The 18,577-nt window shown below is 38.7% G+C and overlaps 2 protein-coding genes across 2 annotated transcripts; one reads left to right on the top strand and one right to left on the bottom strand.

Moving 5' to 3' along the window:
- Positions 1 to 3,560: 3,560 nt before the first annotated feature.
- On the bottom strand, positions 3,561 to 6,535 carry ponzr4 (plac8 onzin related protein 4). Its single transcript, XM_082160053.1, has 4 exons — positions 6,397 to 6,535; positions 6,072 to 6,201; positions 5,766 to 5,920; positions 3,561 to 4,276 (listed from the first exon to the last, which is right to left on the bottom strand). Exons 2-4 carry the CDS (start codon positions 6,172 to 6,174, stop codon positions 4,154 to 4,156), a joined length of 381 nt encoding a protein of 126 aa, XP_082016179.1. The 5' UTR covers positions 6,175 to 6,201; positions 6,397 to 6,535; the 3' UTR covers positions 3,561 to 4,153.
- Positions 6,536 to 9,032: 2,497 nt separating this feature from the next.
- On the top strand, positions 9,033 to 10,137 carry ponzr3 (plac8 onzin related protein 3). Its single transcript, XM_082160069.1, has 3 exons — positions 9,033 to 9,190; positions 9,286 to 9,440; positions 9,509 to 10,137. The coding sequence occupies exons 1-3, from the start codon at positions 9,088 to 9,090 to the stop codon at positions 9,626 to 9,628; spliced, it is 378 nt and encodes a 125-aa protein (XP_082016195.1). The 5' UTR covers positions 9,033 to 9,087; the 3' UTR covers positions 9,629 to 10,137.
- The last annotated feature ends 8,440 nt before the right edge of the window (positions 10,138 to 18,577 follow it).

Raw genomic sequence — 18,577 nt, 5'->3', positions numbered from 1 at the left:
CCACTCAGTGAACCGTATTGGATTTTGAATTCAAGTTTATAATGTTTGAAAAATGTAAGTAATCCATTGTCTAGACCAGTGTTGGGGAAAGTTACTTTTAAAAGTATTGCGTTACAATATTGCATTAAAAGTAACTAATTACTAATAATATTCGAACATTCAAAAGACAGCTGAAAACCCATCTTTTCTGTGAGAACTTAACCTCATAACAAAAAAAATACAAAATTAAAAAAAATCTTTCCTTTTCCTTTAATCCTCCCTTATCGGGCTTATGCTACTCTGAACAATGCCTGAACTTCGTATTTTGAGCACTTCTTGCGTTGTTTTTGCCTCTTCATGATGACTCGCTTAATTAGTCCTAATTTGTAAGTCGCTTTGGACAAAAGCGTCTGCTAAATAACTAACTGTAAATGTAAACTAATGGCATTACTTTTTATGGAAAGTAAAGCATCATGTTATTTTTGCGTTACTTTTTCTTGTTTGTCTTTTAATAACAACAAAAAAAGTTATATTTTGGGCAAATGTAAAGCCTTTTAGGCTGAAGAAAATGCAAATGCATGCCTGTACAGTAAAGGGCACAAATAAAACAAACACAAAAATACTGTTAATTTAAAGTCATTTTTGCTTATTAGTATGGGTGAATTGGATCATGGAAGGTCAGCAGCAAAGACATTGGTTAATAAAGTGAGATTAAATACATAAAGTATATTTGTGTAATTTAACATTTAATTATTGCAGGTTTGTATAATATTCTGAGTTTGCATTTGACAGTTTTTTTTTCACACTCAGCGTGAATATCCAGCGTCTCGACTAAAGGAATTTTTATACTATAAAGAGTATTTTACCCCGAGTTGCAAACGCGAGTTTACGTCTGAACTGAATATGATCAAATAGAGCACATTCCAAAAAAATTATAATGATTAGAAAACGCGTATATGTATTGAGTTGTCCTTGCGACCGACATGCAAAACAAAAAACAAAAAAACTGCGCGATTCTCAACAAAAGATTCTCATGAGATTAGAATCACCCGCAAATATTCATGAACTTACGAGTAACAGTTACCTTGACGAATCTTTCACTGAATGAACTCAGAATCCCAAATGTTTCTGAAACTAAATTGAACTGCAAGTATTACTGTATGTTTAGAAATGTAGCAAGTTTTGTGCACTTCGGAAACACAAATTAGCGTAACTGATCGTTCATATGACGGCATGTTATCATAGACTGCAACTTATACTGGGTTACCATATTCACATAGCATATTATATTCAAAGAATCCTAACAACATGTCCAAATAGCAATGGTATTTGTAGGGCATGTGTCCAAAAACCCATGTTATAGACCCATGGACCTTTTTGGTACTTTTTGTCAGTTTATGATGCAACACATAGGCTTGTTGAATCAAGTTCTCACAGATGACGCAGGCACAAAGGTCAAACAGGGGCAGACATCAAATCTCCCCAAAATCTGATGCTGTGGAACCAGTAAAGCAGGTGTGGCACCATGTGGTGAAGCAGCCTGGAGAGCAGCAAATACAAAAATAGATAAATTACTGAATGAATCACTCGAAATGATGATGAGCACTTCAAACTCACAGACATGTCAGTCATCAGCATCCACAGATTCCAGTGCTCCACTGATTCGAGCTCACTGTTATCACAGCTGAGGCTATTCAAATGTCATGTTTGTTGCTATATGGTAGCCACTGCAGAGTGAACTGAGAAGATAAGAACAGAATAAAATAAGCTAAGAACTGATTTATTATTGATTCAGCTTCCAGATGAGCTCTTCTCACAGACAAAAAAATGTCTTCTGTGTTATGGCTTAACAATTCAACAGAAAGAAATCATGTGCTTATTTGAATACAAGAATGAAGAAAGTTTCCTTGTTACCCATATATTTTTGCACATGGGTTCCCCTCAGGACCTGAAAGGTAATTATGCTTCAGGAAAAGGTCATGTTGTAATTTAAAGTAGCTGATATGTAGTTCTGGAGCTTGACAGACACTGGCCTCATACGATTTAATGTAAGAAAGTCATACGCGCTCGCAACACCGTTTTTGAATGATTAATTTTCAATAAACTATGGAGGTTGGAATGTAAAGATGACTCTATATGCTGTGAATTGATGTTTATGTTTTAGTTCTGCAGCTTGACAGCCACAGGCCTAATTCGATTTCATTTAAAAAAAAAAACTATGGACAGTGCAATGTAAAGATTATCCTAGATGACTAATGCTGTTATTTCATGTTTACATATTATGCAAACATTTCATTTTTTCAACTTCCCACATTTTTATGGCAAAAAATGGACGATTTAGTGTTTGTCCAGACCTGTAAATGATTGAATTTTGTGTGTTTGCAAACAAATGTAACCTTAGAAACTTCTACACACCCTTAAGCAGCTGTTTTCCACTTTTACAAAAAAGTTGATAGTAACTGGGGCTGACAAGCTAAAAAAAAAAAAAGCACTATACAGCTAATGGTACTGATGCTAGGCCGAAATGTAGATTAATATTAATATTCACAGGCGTAAAGTTATTATGAGTTACCTGTGTCATTGTAAGCCCTTTCATCAATTAGTTTCAAGTCTGTTCCATATGCAGTTGATATCTGATATCCATCATCAGATAGCAGTTATGATGGTTCTTGGAATCCAGTCCAATATTTTAGTTTAGGCAATGGTTTTTATAAACAATATTTGTTATACTGGTTAAAACTCTCTTCACATCCTGATAGCAATCAATAATAGAAGTGGTCTAAATATTTTAAAAATGTACATATATCTTCTGTGGAAGTCTCAGGTCCAAAAAATGTTCGTCCAATAGGATGTTCTACCTGCCAGGCAACCAATAAATTTGCATACCTGTTCGCGCAAACATCACACAAAACACAAAATTTCATTTTCTAAGTGTGTTTTATGCTATGCAGAGTTGTAGACAGACGTCAGTCACTGAGTGCCGCAAACAAACCTGAGAAACCTTTTACAGTTTCTCCTGAACCAAAACAATGAGCTTATACCCGTGACTTTCAACCCAGAGCTGTTCACGTCCTTGGACTGGGATTTATGCGTTTCAATGCCAACATTACGAAATTGATCCTGCAACAGTCATGTGGTACAAGTCAGAGCCGTCTAAGTGGTTCACATTCATTATTATTGTAATGTAATGTTCTTTGAGACATGAAGTAATTTAACGGCGTCTCTCGTGACGCTTTGCAGACTCTGCTCTGGCTGCGTTTTGAAGGAGGCATGGCTTTGGAGACGCTCTGTAAGGAGAGTGGGTCTTATGCTTTAGCCTACCCTTCCTTTAATTGTGTTAATGAAAAACATATAAAACATTCATATGAAAAAAATCATGGTATTTTTTTCCTGGGACCTCTGGATATTAATGGACATTTCGGTTTAGCACCAGTTAGTTGAATGGCGCTTTGAGCTTGTCAGCCCCAGTTCTTATTCAATTTTATGTAAAAGTGGAAAACGGCAGCCAAAGGGTGTGTAGATGTTCCTAAGGATCATTTCTCCAAATTATTTTTTGTTGATAGAGCATGAAACACAAACCCTTATATTTTTAATCAGCTTTATTGACATTTTTTTAGATTCTATTAATTTCATCATTTACAGATCTGCACAAACACAGACACGCATTAAACATATTTTCCTAATATCAAACCTCCAGTGTCGCATATCAATGGCTCAATATTACAACTTTACAAGTACAGTGAAAATCTCATTAAACAGATATTTTCATAAAGATATAGAGTGTGAGATAAAAAGAAAAGAATATGCCATGTCTTTAATAATTATAACAATCTATAATAAAAAATAATGAATGTGGTGTGACACTAAACATGCTGTAACACTAAGAATCCCAAATCGGCGTTTTCCTTGAGGGAATCCATTGTTCAGAATTCTCCACTTCCTGGATTAAAGCTGTACACCAACAACATCTTAAACTCATTCCCAAACAATGCAATGCCAAAGGGCTGATCTCAGGTCAGTGTGTGTGGGAGGAAGATCAACAACTCTGATTACACCCGCAGAACAGCAAGTATTTGTGTTTTGGACTGACACGACTGTGATCCGATAAGGACAGAACGCTTTAGAGAATGTATTGTGTAAATGATAATAGAGGTGAGGAAGATGATGGTGCTCTTTAGGTTGGCCTGTTGTTGAACAGAGTGATAGGTGTTAGTCTTGCCTTCATCTCCCGTCTGATCTGGCACCATGAGCACGGTCCGCAGAAGTAAGAGTACACACAGTCATTACAGATAGAGTCCTGCGTGAAGAAAACAGGGGTTAAACATGATGAACCACAATATAAAATCCTTGACTGTTGAAGAAATTGAACATGTTCTATATATGTATGTGTGCATTTTCTTATATTTATAGTAATTAGATTAAGGTAGTAAAATGCAGGAGGATTGCATGTGGAGTCCCATGATTCTCTGCTACATTGATGGAACAAAGAACTGTTATTAACCCTTATGAATATATGTATGTGTATGACCTTGTATACGTGACTTGACAAAAAGTAATGTGTGACTGAATTTATGACCAAGAGAGAGGGGCTCCACTCAAGGTAGCATGATAAGATGGCCAAGAAGTATCTTTATTTGTCCTAACGAAGTGTTAGTTATGGCTAAAAAGTATCTTCATTTGTCCTAGAGAAATAACCTTGGTAGGGACTATAAAGAAGGAAGGATGCCTGTCTCTTATGGTCACACTTTGCAGGCACTTTGTATGACTGCTGACCTTTCCTTGCAAGGGAATAAATAATCTTTAAAGACAATTGTTACATGTTTGTCTCTTATTCAGTAATAGAAAATTGTTTGCCACCACATTGACCTATAATCAACTCTTTATTCAGTGTTCTGTTTTCTTCTGTTGCATTACAATATAGCTAATGTGATGGTGTTCAATAGTTTATAGACCTTATTCAGCGCAGCGCCATGACAGGTATGAAAGCGAGGATATGAGGGAAAGACTTACTGTGTTTTCAATGGCATCTGCTGTAACTGGCTATTTAAAGCTCCTAGATCACTTATATTTTCAACCAGAGCTCATGCTGTCTAGAGTTTGTCTACTGAAATTTCTTGGAATTATGTTTTTGCAGTGTTTGTTTCATAAGCAGAACAATCCAAAAACACATTAAATAACACTAGTACAACCCACTGAAGGGATGCATGTCTATCCCTTACAACCTCGCTTTCATTCCCATTAAAAATCAAAGATGCTCTACTCAATAGACCTTAGCTCAATAGACCTTATTCAGAGCATCGCCACAGCGAGGCTTGTGAGGGACTTGCCATGTTTTCAATGGTATCCATCCACTGTGGAAAGCTGTATAAAGCTCCTATAGATCACTTAGCTATAATTTTCCACAGCTCATATTGTCTGGGGTGTCTACTGAAATGTATTCCCTTGAGATATTCCCTTTCGAAAATTAACCACCTTTTTACTACACATTAGAAAACATTTTACTACCAAAAAACGAAACAAAAAACACATGGTTATTGTAGTTAAACCATGGAAACCAATGTTGTCTACTGAAAGTTTCGTCAGCTCAACAACGTCTGTTGTTAAACAACAACAGTAGCTTTGATCGCACTAGTTCGTTCCCTCACAGCCTCATTTTCATTCCTGTCAAAAATTAAACATGGCGCTACCCTGATTAAGGTATATTGATTCAGCTTGTAATAACACAAAATGATGCAGTTTCTTTCTAATCTATGCTTTGGTTATCATAACGTTTCTCTCGTCTTTACCGTGATGCCGTATCGTCGTCGTGTGGACACCCTCATGGAGAGAGTAACAGGAGGAATACACCCGCAGCTGTCCAGGAGAGGGAGACAGAGACATTCTCCATGATCTCTGGCTGTGATGCAGGCGAAGCAAGGGAAACACCACACAGAGAAGCAACCTACAGAAGACCGACCAATTCAAGTCATTATTCTGCCTAAACAATCCGACTGTGCACCTGCTAAACACATCAGAGAGTTTCTAGAGCACTTAGAGATTGCACCTTTCTTAAAAGCCTTAATTCACTATTTGTTTTATACACACAAACTCACATTCATTGACGTTGTCGCATTCGCAGATGCTGGTGGACCACTGGTCTGATGCTGCAGACACCACTAGTGGCCTGGGTTGTTGAATCACCATCTTGCTTGCCATGATGAATGAGTCTCAGATCCAACAACTCTGAAATCCCAGACAGAAAGAAAGAACTATAAAGAATCTAAAGCAGAATTTTAGCAATTAATAAACAGGTGACTTCTAACGTCAGACACTAAAATGTGTTACTTTGTTGCTTCCATAAAGGAAATTCTAAATTCCATATTCTAAAAACAATAACACTTGGCTCAACAGTTGCTCCAGCAGCAGATTGTGTCTTACCTGGGACAGAGGAAAGTTCAGCAGAAGACTGACACCTTGTGAGGGCGATGCTGTCATTTATTTAGGGGGAGGGAGGATGTCGGGAATGTCTACACGTAGATTCTCACTTGTATACGCACACAAAGGATGCTTATCAAAGAACAACTTTCTAGTAGTGCTTTCATCAGATCAGAGCATGGTAATAATGAGAAAAATGAGAAAAATGACATGCATGCAAGAAAAATGGACAAGAAACACGACATGGTTATCCCTATTGTATTACACTTTGTCCTCTGAAAGTACCTAAACCAGTGCAATGAGGTGAGATAAATGTCACAATCTGTATTTGGATGCAGGGCTTTAATATAGTGAAACTCAGAGTACTACAATCAATTATTGATTAATCATCAGGAACGTTTTATGAAATCATCTTCGTTCTTACAGTTTCCTACTGATTACGTAAAGATAGGCCAGACATCGACTGCCAGAGTACATCATGTCTGTAATTTCCCAGTCTTTCGGTGAGTACTTTAAGGTTACAGTAAATAGTAGTGTGCATTTGGATAAAAAGCATCCGCTAAATTGCAAATCACTAATAACAGGCTATTCAGGTGCACTGCTTTCTGCCCAGATAATCCAGAGCTCCTTGATGAAACTGTCTACTATGGACTGCATTTTGGGGGCCTGAACACACACACTTTTAAAACCAGGTTTCAAAGTGCAACTTTTTGAAAACGATCCCGACCCCGTTATCGTCTCACCGTAAACTACAAAAAATTTGAATTTGTGAAAACGGTTATGTCGTGCATGTGTGTTCAGTCTATAGACGCATAGTGTTTCTTTACAAAGTGACATCACCAACAACTGGCTTGGCATGAACGCTTTTAGTCGTTTTCGCAGATCCATGTGAACAGGGATCATTTTGACAACATTGTCGTCTCTACGCAAAAACATCTCTGTTTTCAGCACTTCTTTGTCACGTAAACGCACCCTCAACATAGTGAGCACTAACAAGATAGACACAAGCAATTTGCAAGAAACCAGCAAAGACCAGAGAAAGGAGCACAATATAAAGGGATCAGAGCACATGAGGATCAGGTGAACTCAATCAAGCAAACAAGGATTAGACAAGGACTAAATAAGGGGGCGTGGAAACGGGAAACTGGAGCACATGGCCAACACCATCTGGCCAACACAAACATAAGGTGTGTTCGACATCGGCTGCAGCTGGAAAATTTTCTTTCTTTCTTTCTTTCTTTCTTTCTTTCTTTCTTTCTTTCTTTCTTTCTTTCTTTCTTTCTTTCTTTCTTTCTTTCTTTCTTTTGACATGTTTGAAACCACAATGAGGAAATAATTTATTTACAGTCCCCCTATAGTCAATAATTGTATCCCTTAAAACTCATCTTTGATCACCAAAACGACACATTAAACGTTTTTCCTTGGAAAAAAAATGTCTTCATGCCATAGCTTGATGAATGTAACTCCACACCCTTTCCTCATTTAGTATACGCGGATCGATGAATATGCAAATGAGCCCCGCCTCCACTCACTCACACAGCTCAGAGATCCACTCGTTGACGATCACACGTTGATCTGATTGGTTACAAGGTAGTTTGTGACGTCAGAAACACCAGCGATTTCAAACCGGGTTTTTGAGACTTTGTTTCACTGCAGTTTTAAGGAGGAAATACTCAGCAATGGTGTCGACTTATGAATTTACACATGGTTTGTCTTAAAGCGTATTAAAAACACCACATAGACATATAAACAACATTAAAAGCTGGATTTTCACCAAATCGTTTGTTGACAAAAAAAAAAGAAGAAAAAAAAAGTATTGGAACAAAGAAGAAGATGAAATGTAAGGAAGTGACTTGTAAAGGTGGTTAGCAAGGAAAAACTCCCAAGGATGTTATATAGATGTAGAGAAAGAAACCTGGGAACAATGATAGATAATAAAATTAATGTAAAAAAAAATCAGTTCAACATCCCATAATGCATCCTTCACGCACCAAGCTATGTATTAAACAGCAGTAGGACCTTAATTAAAAGGCTGGTATGTCAAAAGTTTGACGTCAAGACCCTTTGTTTGCCTCTGTTACTGCTTTAAACATTTAAATTATGAAATATTGGGCTTGAGTGCTTTTTTTTTGCATTCTTTCTATTCTTTCTCACAGATAGTTCTCAGTATCAGTATCAGAGTTATTTTGTCATCACTAACCCTGGGTTAACATATTTTGTTAAGCCTGGAACAAAATTCCTCCCCGAAAATTTTATCTCAACCATATCCGTACCAATGAGTTATCCATAAAATCAGAGGGAAACGATAGGTGAATAACACTGATGTAGAAGCACCTAACCTATAAGCCTAAACTTGACAAAACTGTAAAGTTGTCCCTCAAATCAGATTGGATGATTGGAATGTTGTTCCAGGATCATGTCGGACTGTGGGGAATCAGGTTTTGCATCAGTCTCATTAAGACGAGCCATTCTCACGTCAGCAGAACTGGTAATCACCTGAAATCTATCAATAAAAAAAGAAAAGCATGTACCGGACTAACCCGCTCCGTGGAGACGTGATGTGAAGTGATGCTAATCTCGTGTCTCTACGCATGTGTTTGCTCACTGCTGGCTCTATAAAGTCTGAAAACTCAGATTCTCATCGACACTCATTGCTGATCTTCGCCATCAGTCATAACCAGAGCTCAAGTCATCATGGCAACTAAGATGGTGATCCAGCAGCCGAAGCCCCTGGTTTTGGCTCCGGGTTCTGACCAGTGGTCCACCAGCCTCTGCGAATGCGACATACTCCCAGACTGTGAGTGCATTTTCATTGAAATCCCTACAGATAGTCGGACATTTGATTGTCTTTTTCTTTGTGCGGTGACTGATCTTCCCCATCTTGTTGGGCAGGTTGCTTTGCGTTCTGGTGCGGCCCATGTTTCGCCTGCATCACAGCCCGAGATCACGGAGAGTGTCTCTGCTTGCCTCTGCTGGACAGTTTCGGCCTCATCCCACCCATCACGATGGCAATGAGAGTGTCTGTCCGACGCACGTATGGCATTGAGGTAATGACTTTTCTGGAATTCACTGCAAAAATGTTAGATGTGAAATATGTATTCTCTCTCTCTCTCAGGACTCTATTTGCAACGACTGTGTGTTGTCCTTCTGCTGCGGGCCGTGCTCTTATTGTCAGATAAGACGTGAGCTGAAGTCTCGCAACCACCCCGTCTCCCTCTTAAGCTTCCGAAAATAAAACACTCCATCATCATCAGTCACTGATTTGTAACTTCAACTCTACAATGAACTCAGTTCTGCCCCCGAGGTGTGGATTTCAGCTGTAGTCTGCTGAGGAATGAAGCCTGAAAACTCTTCTCTACATGATTCTTTCACTTAATATTCTACAATATTATTGATCTGACTGTAGTGGCACTGTTGGATGAGAACTGAACTGGTCTGGATGATGACATTGATGATCTTTACACTGAACTGACTTCAGATGAACAACAGCTGAAATGCATTATTTTCCTGTTATCTCTGTAAAGCTGCTTTGAAACGATCTGGAAGGACACTTGACTTGACTTTAGGGTAACAACTGTATTGAAGCTTCGTTAGACTTCATGGAACATGTTTGTATCAACTGAGATCATCACGTGGAATCATAAGGTCCTTGTAAATTTAGTTTTAAACTGTTATGCTTTTATAAATATTTTTAATGTATTATATCATTGTTCATGTTGAAATAAAAATAATTGTGATTAAAAACTTCACTTTTTGTATGTTTTTTTGTTTTAATACACACACGTTAGGTTTTCATTCATGTGTCCCCTAATATATGCTATTAATTAGTATAACCATTTAAATGCACAAAAGTTTGGGATCAGTAAGATAAAAAAAAGAAAGAAATTAATACTTTTATTGAGCAGGGATTAAATTGATCAAAAGATAATGTGCACCTTGAAATGCAATGTAAGTCGCTTTGGATAAAAGCGTCTGCCAAATGCATAAATGTAAATGTAAAAGGGACAGTAAAGACATTTATAATGATTTCTATTTCAAATAAATGTTCTTTTGCAGTTATCTGTCAAAGAACCCTAAAAAAATGCATCAAGGTTTCCACTAAAATATTAAGCATCACAACTGTTTTAATAAGAAATAGGCATATTAGATCATAATAAGAAAGCAGCAAATCACTATATTAGAATGATTTCTGAAGGATCATGTGACACTGAAGACTGGAGTAATGATGCTGAAAATTCACACATTTTTTACAATATATTCACATAGAAAACAGTTATTTTAAATTGTAATAATATGACTGTTTTACAGTAGGCTATAAATTAAATGCAGCCTTGAGCAAAGAGATTTTCAAAAATATTAAATAATAATAATAATAATAAATCACCCATTTACTAACAATATAGTTAAATGCATTATTAACAATGATCTAACAATGAAAAATTCTAAAGCAAATAAAAATCTTAAATGTTATTTTCAAAATTTAACAATCAAAAGTTGTATCTATATTATTAATGGACCTAACCAAAACATAAACAATGAACAGTTGTATTTTATATATATATATATATATATATATATATATATATATATATATATATATATATATATATATATATATATATAAAATTAGCAATAAACACTGATTTAACAACATAAACTGTAATATTAAACCCTAATGTACAAACCTGTAAACAAAAAACTAAGAAGATAATTAGTTAAATTAAAAGTCATGAAGTATCATTCTGGGAATGTCCTTTTATGGCTTTTCACTGTTGATTTGCTCTTTTTTTTTTTTTTTTTTTTTTTTTAAACGGTTTAACAGTATTTTACTGTAAATTAAACTAAATATAAAGCTATACAGTAAGGGAACATACTATTAACCACTACTATTAACAGGTTTACTGTTAAATAAAAATTATAATTATATATTTTTTAGTGTATGTTTGATTATTGGGCTCCCTCTAGTGGCTAACTGCAAGATGCAATGCACAATGTGTGTGTGTGTGTGTGTGTGTGTGTGTGTGTGTGTGTGTGTGTGTGTGTGTGTGTGTGTGTGTGTGTGTGTGTGTGTGTGTGTGTGTGTGTGTGATTGTGTGTGTGTGTGTGTGTGTGTGTGTGTGTGTGTGTGTGTGTGTGTGTGTGTGTGTGTGTGTGTGTGTGTGTGTGTGTGTGTTCACTTATTAATTGCCAAATAACATGTATAAATGGCTTAATTCCACTTTTGTCAAACTAAACCCAGATGACAAATAGTAGGCTTATACTATAATTGGGCCTACCGGAAATAAACGAAACTGGAGTTCTTGACTGGCCATCTTGCTATCACGTTTGACCCATCTCTCGTTTTAAGACTGTTTAAGACTGCCTTTCTTCATCTCTATCAGTGCATGTATGATCATCTACGTGTCTGCATTGTCCATTACCTTAATCTTTAGGACAATGTTAAAAAAAACCTCATCAGTCAGATTCCATCACTGCACGCTCTTCATATCTAAGTCACATAGATGTTTATTAGGATAATCTTCTATATCTTCTTCATGTGGGCTACGGCTACGGCTACCTCAAAAATAAATGTATGCCTATGCATTTATAGAAACTTTCTCTGGTCTCCTACATTCAGCGCTTTGCCAAGTGGCAGGACACACATTTAGAGTATCGGCGTACGGTAGCAGGAGGTCATTTGGCATATCTACCTTTATTCAAAGTATCATAACTAATACAATTATTACATAGGCGACTCCTGCACAGACTGTCGCCATGTGCTTTTGGTAATCTTCTATTTATGGATTACTTGTAAACTTGTGGTTTGCTGCCATCTACTGGCGGAACTAAATAATTATACAACTGATTTCTCTTTTCTTTCTTTTTTTCTAACCTTTGCTACTGCTTTTGCCTTTTAAATCATATTTTAAAATTTCACAGTGAAAAAGATTCATTTTGGAACCTTTATTTGGAAGAGTGTTTAAAGCATCAAATTAACTGCCATTTCATCTGAATGGGAACCCAGCTGCAGTATTGTATCAAGAGTGATTTTAATGATTTCCAAAAGAATACGCAAGGGGGGAAAACACACAGGATGGTAAAAAAACAGATAATTTTCCTGATATTGTGAAAAAAATATAATTACAGTTACAATACAAGTCAACTCCTATTTTCACTGTAGGAACATTTTAATGTAAAGCGATTTCAGACACCCCTATTGTGTACCGTACCATTTTTAACCACCGTGGAGAAGCAACGGAGATAGAGAATGACTTCAACTTCTCAAGCAAAGCAAGTGTCAACGTTGAATGACAAAACGCTAGTTTCATAAAGTATCATTCTTTTCAACATTCCTTATTTGCATATTCAAAAATATTTAAAATAATGTAATTTAATACAGTTATAATTTTTCAATGTAAATTATTTAATTTTATTGGTAACAGCCTAGTGTCTAATTATTTTAATTGAATATATTAATCAAATTTAGAAATTTGAAATGAAAGATGAAGCATACATTTAATAAAATTAGAGGAAAATGCACTTTATAAAGGTAAATTATTCTAAGTGTTTTCAAACAGTGATGTAATGAAACATTGACTACGTTTACATGCAGCCAATAACCCGTTCAAAACCGGGATATTAGCAATAACCCGGTCGCGCACGGCCATGTAAACACCGGCAAAAACCCGGATATGCTCATATCCCGGTTTTTAAAAACCCGGATATTATACCTGGGGTACCCCCTTTCTAACCCGAATATTTGGTCATGTAAACGCGTATCGGCATATCCCCATCAAAAGGGACATTGATTTGTGTTCTGCGCATGTTCTATTCGCAAGGAATCTTGGTCTTTTGAGGAGAGACGGCGCATATGACTACGTTTACATGCAGCCAATAACCCGTTCAAAACCGGGATATTAGCAATAACCCGGTCGCGCACGGCCATGTAAACACCGGCAAAAACCCGGATATGCTCATATCCCGGTTTTTAAAAACCCGGATATTATACCTGGGGTACCCCCTTTCTAACCCGAATATTTGGTCATGTAAACGCGTATCGGCATATCCCCATCAAAAGGGACATTGATTTGTGTTCTGCGCATGTTCTATTCGCAAGGAATCTTGGTCTTTTGAGGAGAGACGGCGCATACAGAAACCCGCGTGCAGTATACCGGAAGTAAACAAGAAGTAGAGGTAAACATGGCGAGACGCAGCACAGCACCACACTTTTGGAGCGAGGAGGAAAGCGCAAACAAAGGCGATCGCTATCTGCCCCGAACTATTCATTATCCGCATGCTGCTGCTGCTGCTGTTGTTGTCTTTGGATACAGGAAAAAGAATCGGAAATGACGCATATTGCGTCTTAAGGAAGTCCGTACGTCCAGACGCTAACCGCGCGTCGCCGTTTACATCGGGATATTGTAAATTCCATGTATACAGGAGTAACTCTCTCTGCTCACGCATGTAAACGCGTTATTCCGAATGTTTCAGAAACCCAAATAGTGACCTTAACCCGACCATAACCCGGATATTGGCTGCATGTAAACGTAGTCATTGACAATTTAAGCTTGAAGGGAGTAAAGCCTCTGTTTAGGCTATTAAGGAAATGTAATTTTGCCAAAAGAAGAACTTTTATTTTAAATAAATGTTCATTTTAAATCAGCCTACTTCAGTGTGATATGTTATTATCATGCTTAACACTAAGAATTTGAATAATTGTAATGTGATGATCAGATGCAGATATCTAAATATAGGCGGTTTGCGGGTGGATTATTAATTTTTAATAGTGGATTCGGGTTACTCAAAGTGCACCAGATTAATGAATTTATCTTTAAAATGTACAACATTTTCTTACGGGGGGGCATGCCCCCGGACCCCCCTAGAGGTACCAAGCTCCACCAACAAAAAAATGTGGGAAACACATTAGGCTATGATGATCTACAAAAAAAGACACATTTAATTATCTTATTATTAAAATACATTATTATGATTTTACCACCTCCGCCTCATTTTGAGCCAGTAAAAACCCTGAAATAGCCTGAAGTATTACTTTTACTAGTAATTAGAATGGTATTTCAGTGCACTTAACATCTAACTTTTGGGAGTTGATCAAAACAGTTCTCTTTTGGATATATAATAACAATGAGATATTCTGTAGCCTATACTGATTATCAGTTTGTCGCATGTTTAGACCTTGTACAGTATATGTGTTGCACAACACATGTTGCACTTGGCGATCACGGTGGGGATTGATATGGTAGTGGACCATGATGGTCATATAAGTGAAGGAGCAGTCTGATAGATTTCTGTCCCTCCATTGAAAGTCTGATCATTCAAAATGTTCATAAAGAGATAATTAAATAAATGAATCGAGCGGTTCAATCAAAGTCTTCTGAAGAGACACAGTTGAAGCTCAAACGTGATACGTAACACAAAAATGAACCTCATTGGTTCTTGTTGAAGCTCAAACATGATGCGTAACACAAGAATGAACCTCATTGGTTCTTGTTGAAGCTCAAATGTGATACGTAACACAAGAATGAACCTCATTGGTTCTTGTTGAAGCTCAAACATGATGTGAAACACAAGAATGAACCTCATTGGTTCTTGCTAAAGCTCAAACGTGATGCGTAACACGAGAATGAACCTCACTGTTTCAGAATCAGAATCAGAATCAGAATCAGAAAGAGCTTTATTGCCAAGTGTGCTTGCACCCACAAGGAATTTTTCTTGGTACTGAAGCTTCCAGTGCACATATACAAATACAAATACAACAAGAAACATAGTAATACAAATTCTAAGAATAAAATATATAAAAAAATAAAATAAAATAAAATAGTATAAAAAGTAAAAAAAAGGGGTCACAGTTGGGTTTAGTCTGAATAAACATTTACAGATTATGAACATATTTACAGTATTTTGAGAAGTATGAATAATATAAATATAAATATCACCTGAGTTAGAGAATATTACACTAGACAGTGGGAGTCTAGTGCATGTTACAGATTATGAACATATTTACAGTATTTTGAGTAGTATGAATAATATAAATATAAATATCACCTGAGTTAGAGAATATTGCACTAGACAGTGGGAGTATTGCACTTGCAGGCATATGCCTTGGGGGGCATGTTAAGTGTTCAGAAGGGAAATGGCCTGTGGAAAGAAACTGTTCCTGTGCCTGGATGTTCTTGTGGCCAGTGATCTGTGTCGCCGTCCTGACGGTAACAGTTCAAACAGGGGGTGTCCAGGGTGAGTGGAGTCTGTGATGATTTTACCTGCTCTCTTCCTCACTCTGGAAGAGTACAGGTCCTGGAGGGTTGGCAGGGGGGCACCAATAATCCTCTCTGCTGTCCGGACTGTCCGTTGTAGTCTCCTGATGTCCGATTTGGTAGCTGAACCAAACCAGACAGTGATGGAAGTGCTTAAAACAGACTCAATGACGGCTGAGTAGAACTGGATCACCAGCTCCTGTGGCAGATTGAACTTCTTCAGCTGGCGAAGGAAGTACAGTCTCTGCTGGGCCTTTTTCACAATGGAGTCAATGTGATTTGCCCACTTCAGGTCCTGAGAGATGGTAGAGCCCAGGAACCTGAATGACTCCACTGCTTCCACAGTGCTGTTCATGATGGTGAGAGGGGGGAGTGCTGGGGATTTTCTCCTGAAATCCACAATCATCTCCACTGTTTTGAGCGTGTTCAGCTCAAGGTTGTTATAGCTGCACCAGACAGCCAGCTGTTCAACCCCCAGTCTGTAAGCAGACTCGTCACCATTTTGGATGAGACCGATGACGGTGGTGTCGTCTGCAAATTTCAGGAGCTTGACAGAGGGGTCTTTAGAAGTGCAGTCATTAGTGTACAGGGAGAAGAGCAGTGGGGAGAGAACGCACCCTTGGGGGGCGCCAGTGCTGATGGTGAGGGTCCTGGATGTGAGCTTCCCCAGTCTCACTCGCTGCTGCCGGTCTGTCAGGAAGCTGGAGATCCACTGACAGATTGAGGATGGCATGGAGAGCTGAGTCAGTTTGGCTGTGAGAAGATCAGGGATGATGGTATTGAAGGCCGAACTGAAGTCCACAAATAAGATCCGTGCATAAGTCCCAGGTCTGTCAAGATGTTGCAGGATATAGTGCAGTCCCATGTTGACTGCATCATCCACAGACCTGTTTGCTCTGTAAGCAAACTGAAAGGGATCCAGAAGGGGTCCAGTGATGTCCTTCAGATAGGCCAACACCAGTCTTTCAAACGACTTCATGACCACAGACGTGAGAGCGACAGGTCTGTAGTCATTAAGTCCAGTGATTTTAGGTTTTTTGGGAACCGGAATGATAGTGGAGCGTTTGAAGCAGCAGGGAACTTCACACTGCTCCAATGATCTGTTGAAGATCTGCGTGAAGACTGGGGCCAGTTGGTCAGCGCAGGCTTTTAGACAAGCAGATGAGATGCCGTCTGGGCCTGAAGCTTTCCTAGTCTTCTGTTTTTTGAAGACTCGGCTCACGTCCTCCACACAGACCTTAAGCTCAGGTTGGATGGCAGAAGGGGGGAGGAGAGGGGTTGCAGGAGGTGATGGTGGATGTGTGAAGTGCACATCAGAGCGGGTGTGAGGTGTGAGTCTGGGCTTCTCAAACCTGCAATAGAATGCATTGAGAGTGTCAGCCAGTTGTTGATTCTCCACAGATCGGGGGGATGGTGATTTGTAGTTGGTGATGTTCCTCAGGCCTCTCCAGACTGATGCCGGGTCGTTGGCTGAAAACTGGTTTTTCAGCTTTTCAGAGTAGCTTCTTTTAGCAACTCTGATCTCCTTTGTCAGTCTGTTTCTGGCCTGGTTATACAAGATTTTATCCCCACTTCTGTAAGCATCCTCTTTGGCATGACGAAGCTGTTTGAGTTTCCCAGTAAACCATGGTTTATCATTAGTGAATGATAAGAATGTCCTGGTAGGAATGCATGTATCCTCACAGAAACTGATATATGATGTTACAGTATCTGTGAGCTCATCCAGATCGGTGGCTGCAGCTTCAAAAACAGTCCAATCAGTGCAATCGAAGCAGGCCTGTAGATCCTGCTCTGCTTCGTTGGTCCATCTTTTTACAGTCCTTATTACAGGTTTAGCTGATTTCAGTTTCTGCCTGTAGGTCGGTATAAGATGAACCAAACAATGATCAGAGAGCCCCAAAGCTGCCCGTGGGACGGAGTGATACGCATTCTTTATCGTGGTGTAACAGTGGTCCAATATATTACTGTCTCTGGTAGGACATGTAACATGCTGTCTGTATTTTGGCAGTTCACGGGAGAGATTTGCTTTGTTAAAATCCCCAAGAATGATTAAAAGAGAGTCTGGGGACCTTTGTTCCATTTCAGCTATATGTTCAGCCAGCTGTTGTATCGCCGCGCTCACACACGCGTCTGGAGGAATGTAAACATTCGCGAGAATGAATGAGGAAAACTCCCGCGGCGAGTAGAAAGGTTTACAGTTTATGAAATGTGCCTCTAAATTAGGAGAGCACATCTTCTTCAGTGTTGTTACATCTGAACACCAACTTTCGTTAATGTAGAAACACAATCCACCACCTCTCGTTTTCCCCGTTAGTTCCGCGATGCGATCCGCTCGGAACAGCTGAAAGCCCGGCAGATGTAGTGCGTTGTCCGGTATGGCTTCACTCAGCCAGGTTTCAGTGAAGCACAGAGCAGCGGAGTTTAAAAAATCCTTGTTAGTGCGGGTGAGGAGAAGAAGTTCGTCCATTTTGTTAGGAAGAGATCGGAGATTCGCAAGATGAATACTGGGGAGTGCAGTACGGAGGCCGCGCTCGCGGAGTTTAACCAGCGCGCCAGCGCGCTTCCCGCGTTTGCGTCTGACCGCGCGTTTGAACAACACCGCTGCCCCTCCGACGAGAATGTCCAGTAAAACGTCTGAGTAATCAAAATCTGTAAAAAAGTTGTCAGGTGTGTGTTTCCTAATGTCCAGTAGTTCGTCTTTGGTGAAACTGATAGGAAAAGAATGACTAAACGCAGAACAAACCAACAAAAACAACACAATAACTGGAGAGCTCCACACCGAGGCAGCCATCCGCGGCGCCATCTTGTTTCTTGTTGAAGCTCAAACATGCTAATTAACACGTACCGTACCGGTAATTACGAACTTTATGAAGACGTGAACGCACCTTTACCATATTTGAGTAATGTACGTGCGATGATCAAAATCAATATGC

Source organism: Leuciscus leuciscus, assembly GCF_965113295.1.
Source record: "Leuciscus leuciscus genome assembly, chromosome: 2".
NCBI classification, from domain to species: Eukaryota; Metazoa; Chordata; class Actinopteri; order Cypriniformes; family Leuciscidae; genus Leuciscus; species Leuciscus leuciscus.
This window is presented reverse-complemented; position numbering and strand designations above follow the sequence as displayed.

Excerpts from the sequence above, each read along its gene's own strand:
- ponzr4 (XM_082160053.1), bottom strand. The coding sequence starts at position 6,174 with ATGGCAAGCAAGATGGTGATTCAACAACCCAGGCCACTAGTGGTGTCT. Across the intron at positions 5,921-6,071 it reads ATGCGACAACGTCAATGAAT|GTTGCTTCTCTGTGTGGTGT; the intron begins GTGAGTTTGTGT and ends GGTCTTCTGTAG. Across the intron at positions 4,277-5,765 it reads GACGACGATACGGCATCACG|GACTCTATCTGTAATGACTG; the intron begins GTAAAGACGAGA and ends TTCTTCACGCAG.
- ponzr3 (XM_082160069.1), top strand. The coding sequence starts at position 9,088 with ATGGCAACTAAGATGGTGATCCAGCAGCCGAAGCCCCTGGTTTTGGCT. Across the intron at positions 9,191-9,285 it reads ATGCGACATACTCCCAGACT|GTTGCTTTGCGTTCTGGTGC; the intron begins GTGAGTGCATTT and ends CTTGTTGGGCAG. Across the intron at positions 9,441-9,508 it reads GACGCACGTATGGCATTGAG|GACTCTATTTGCAACGACTG; the intron begins GTAATGACTTTT and ends TCTCTCTCTCAG.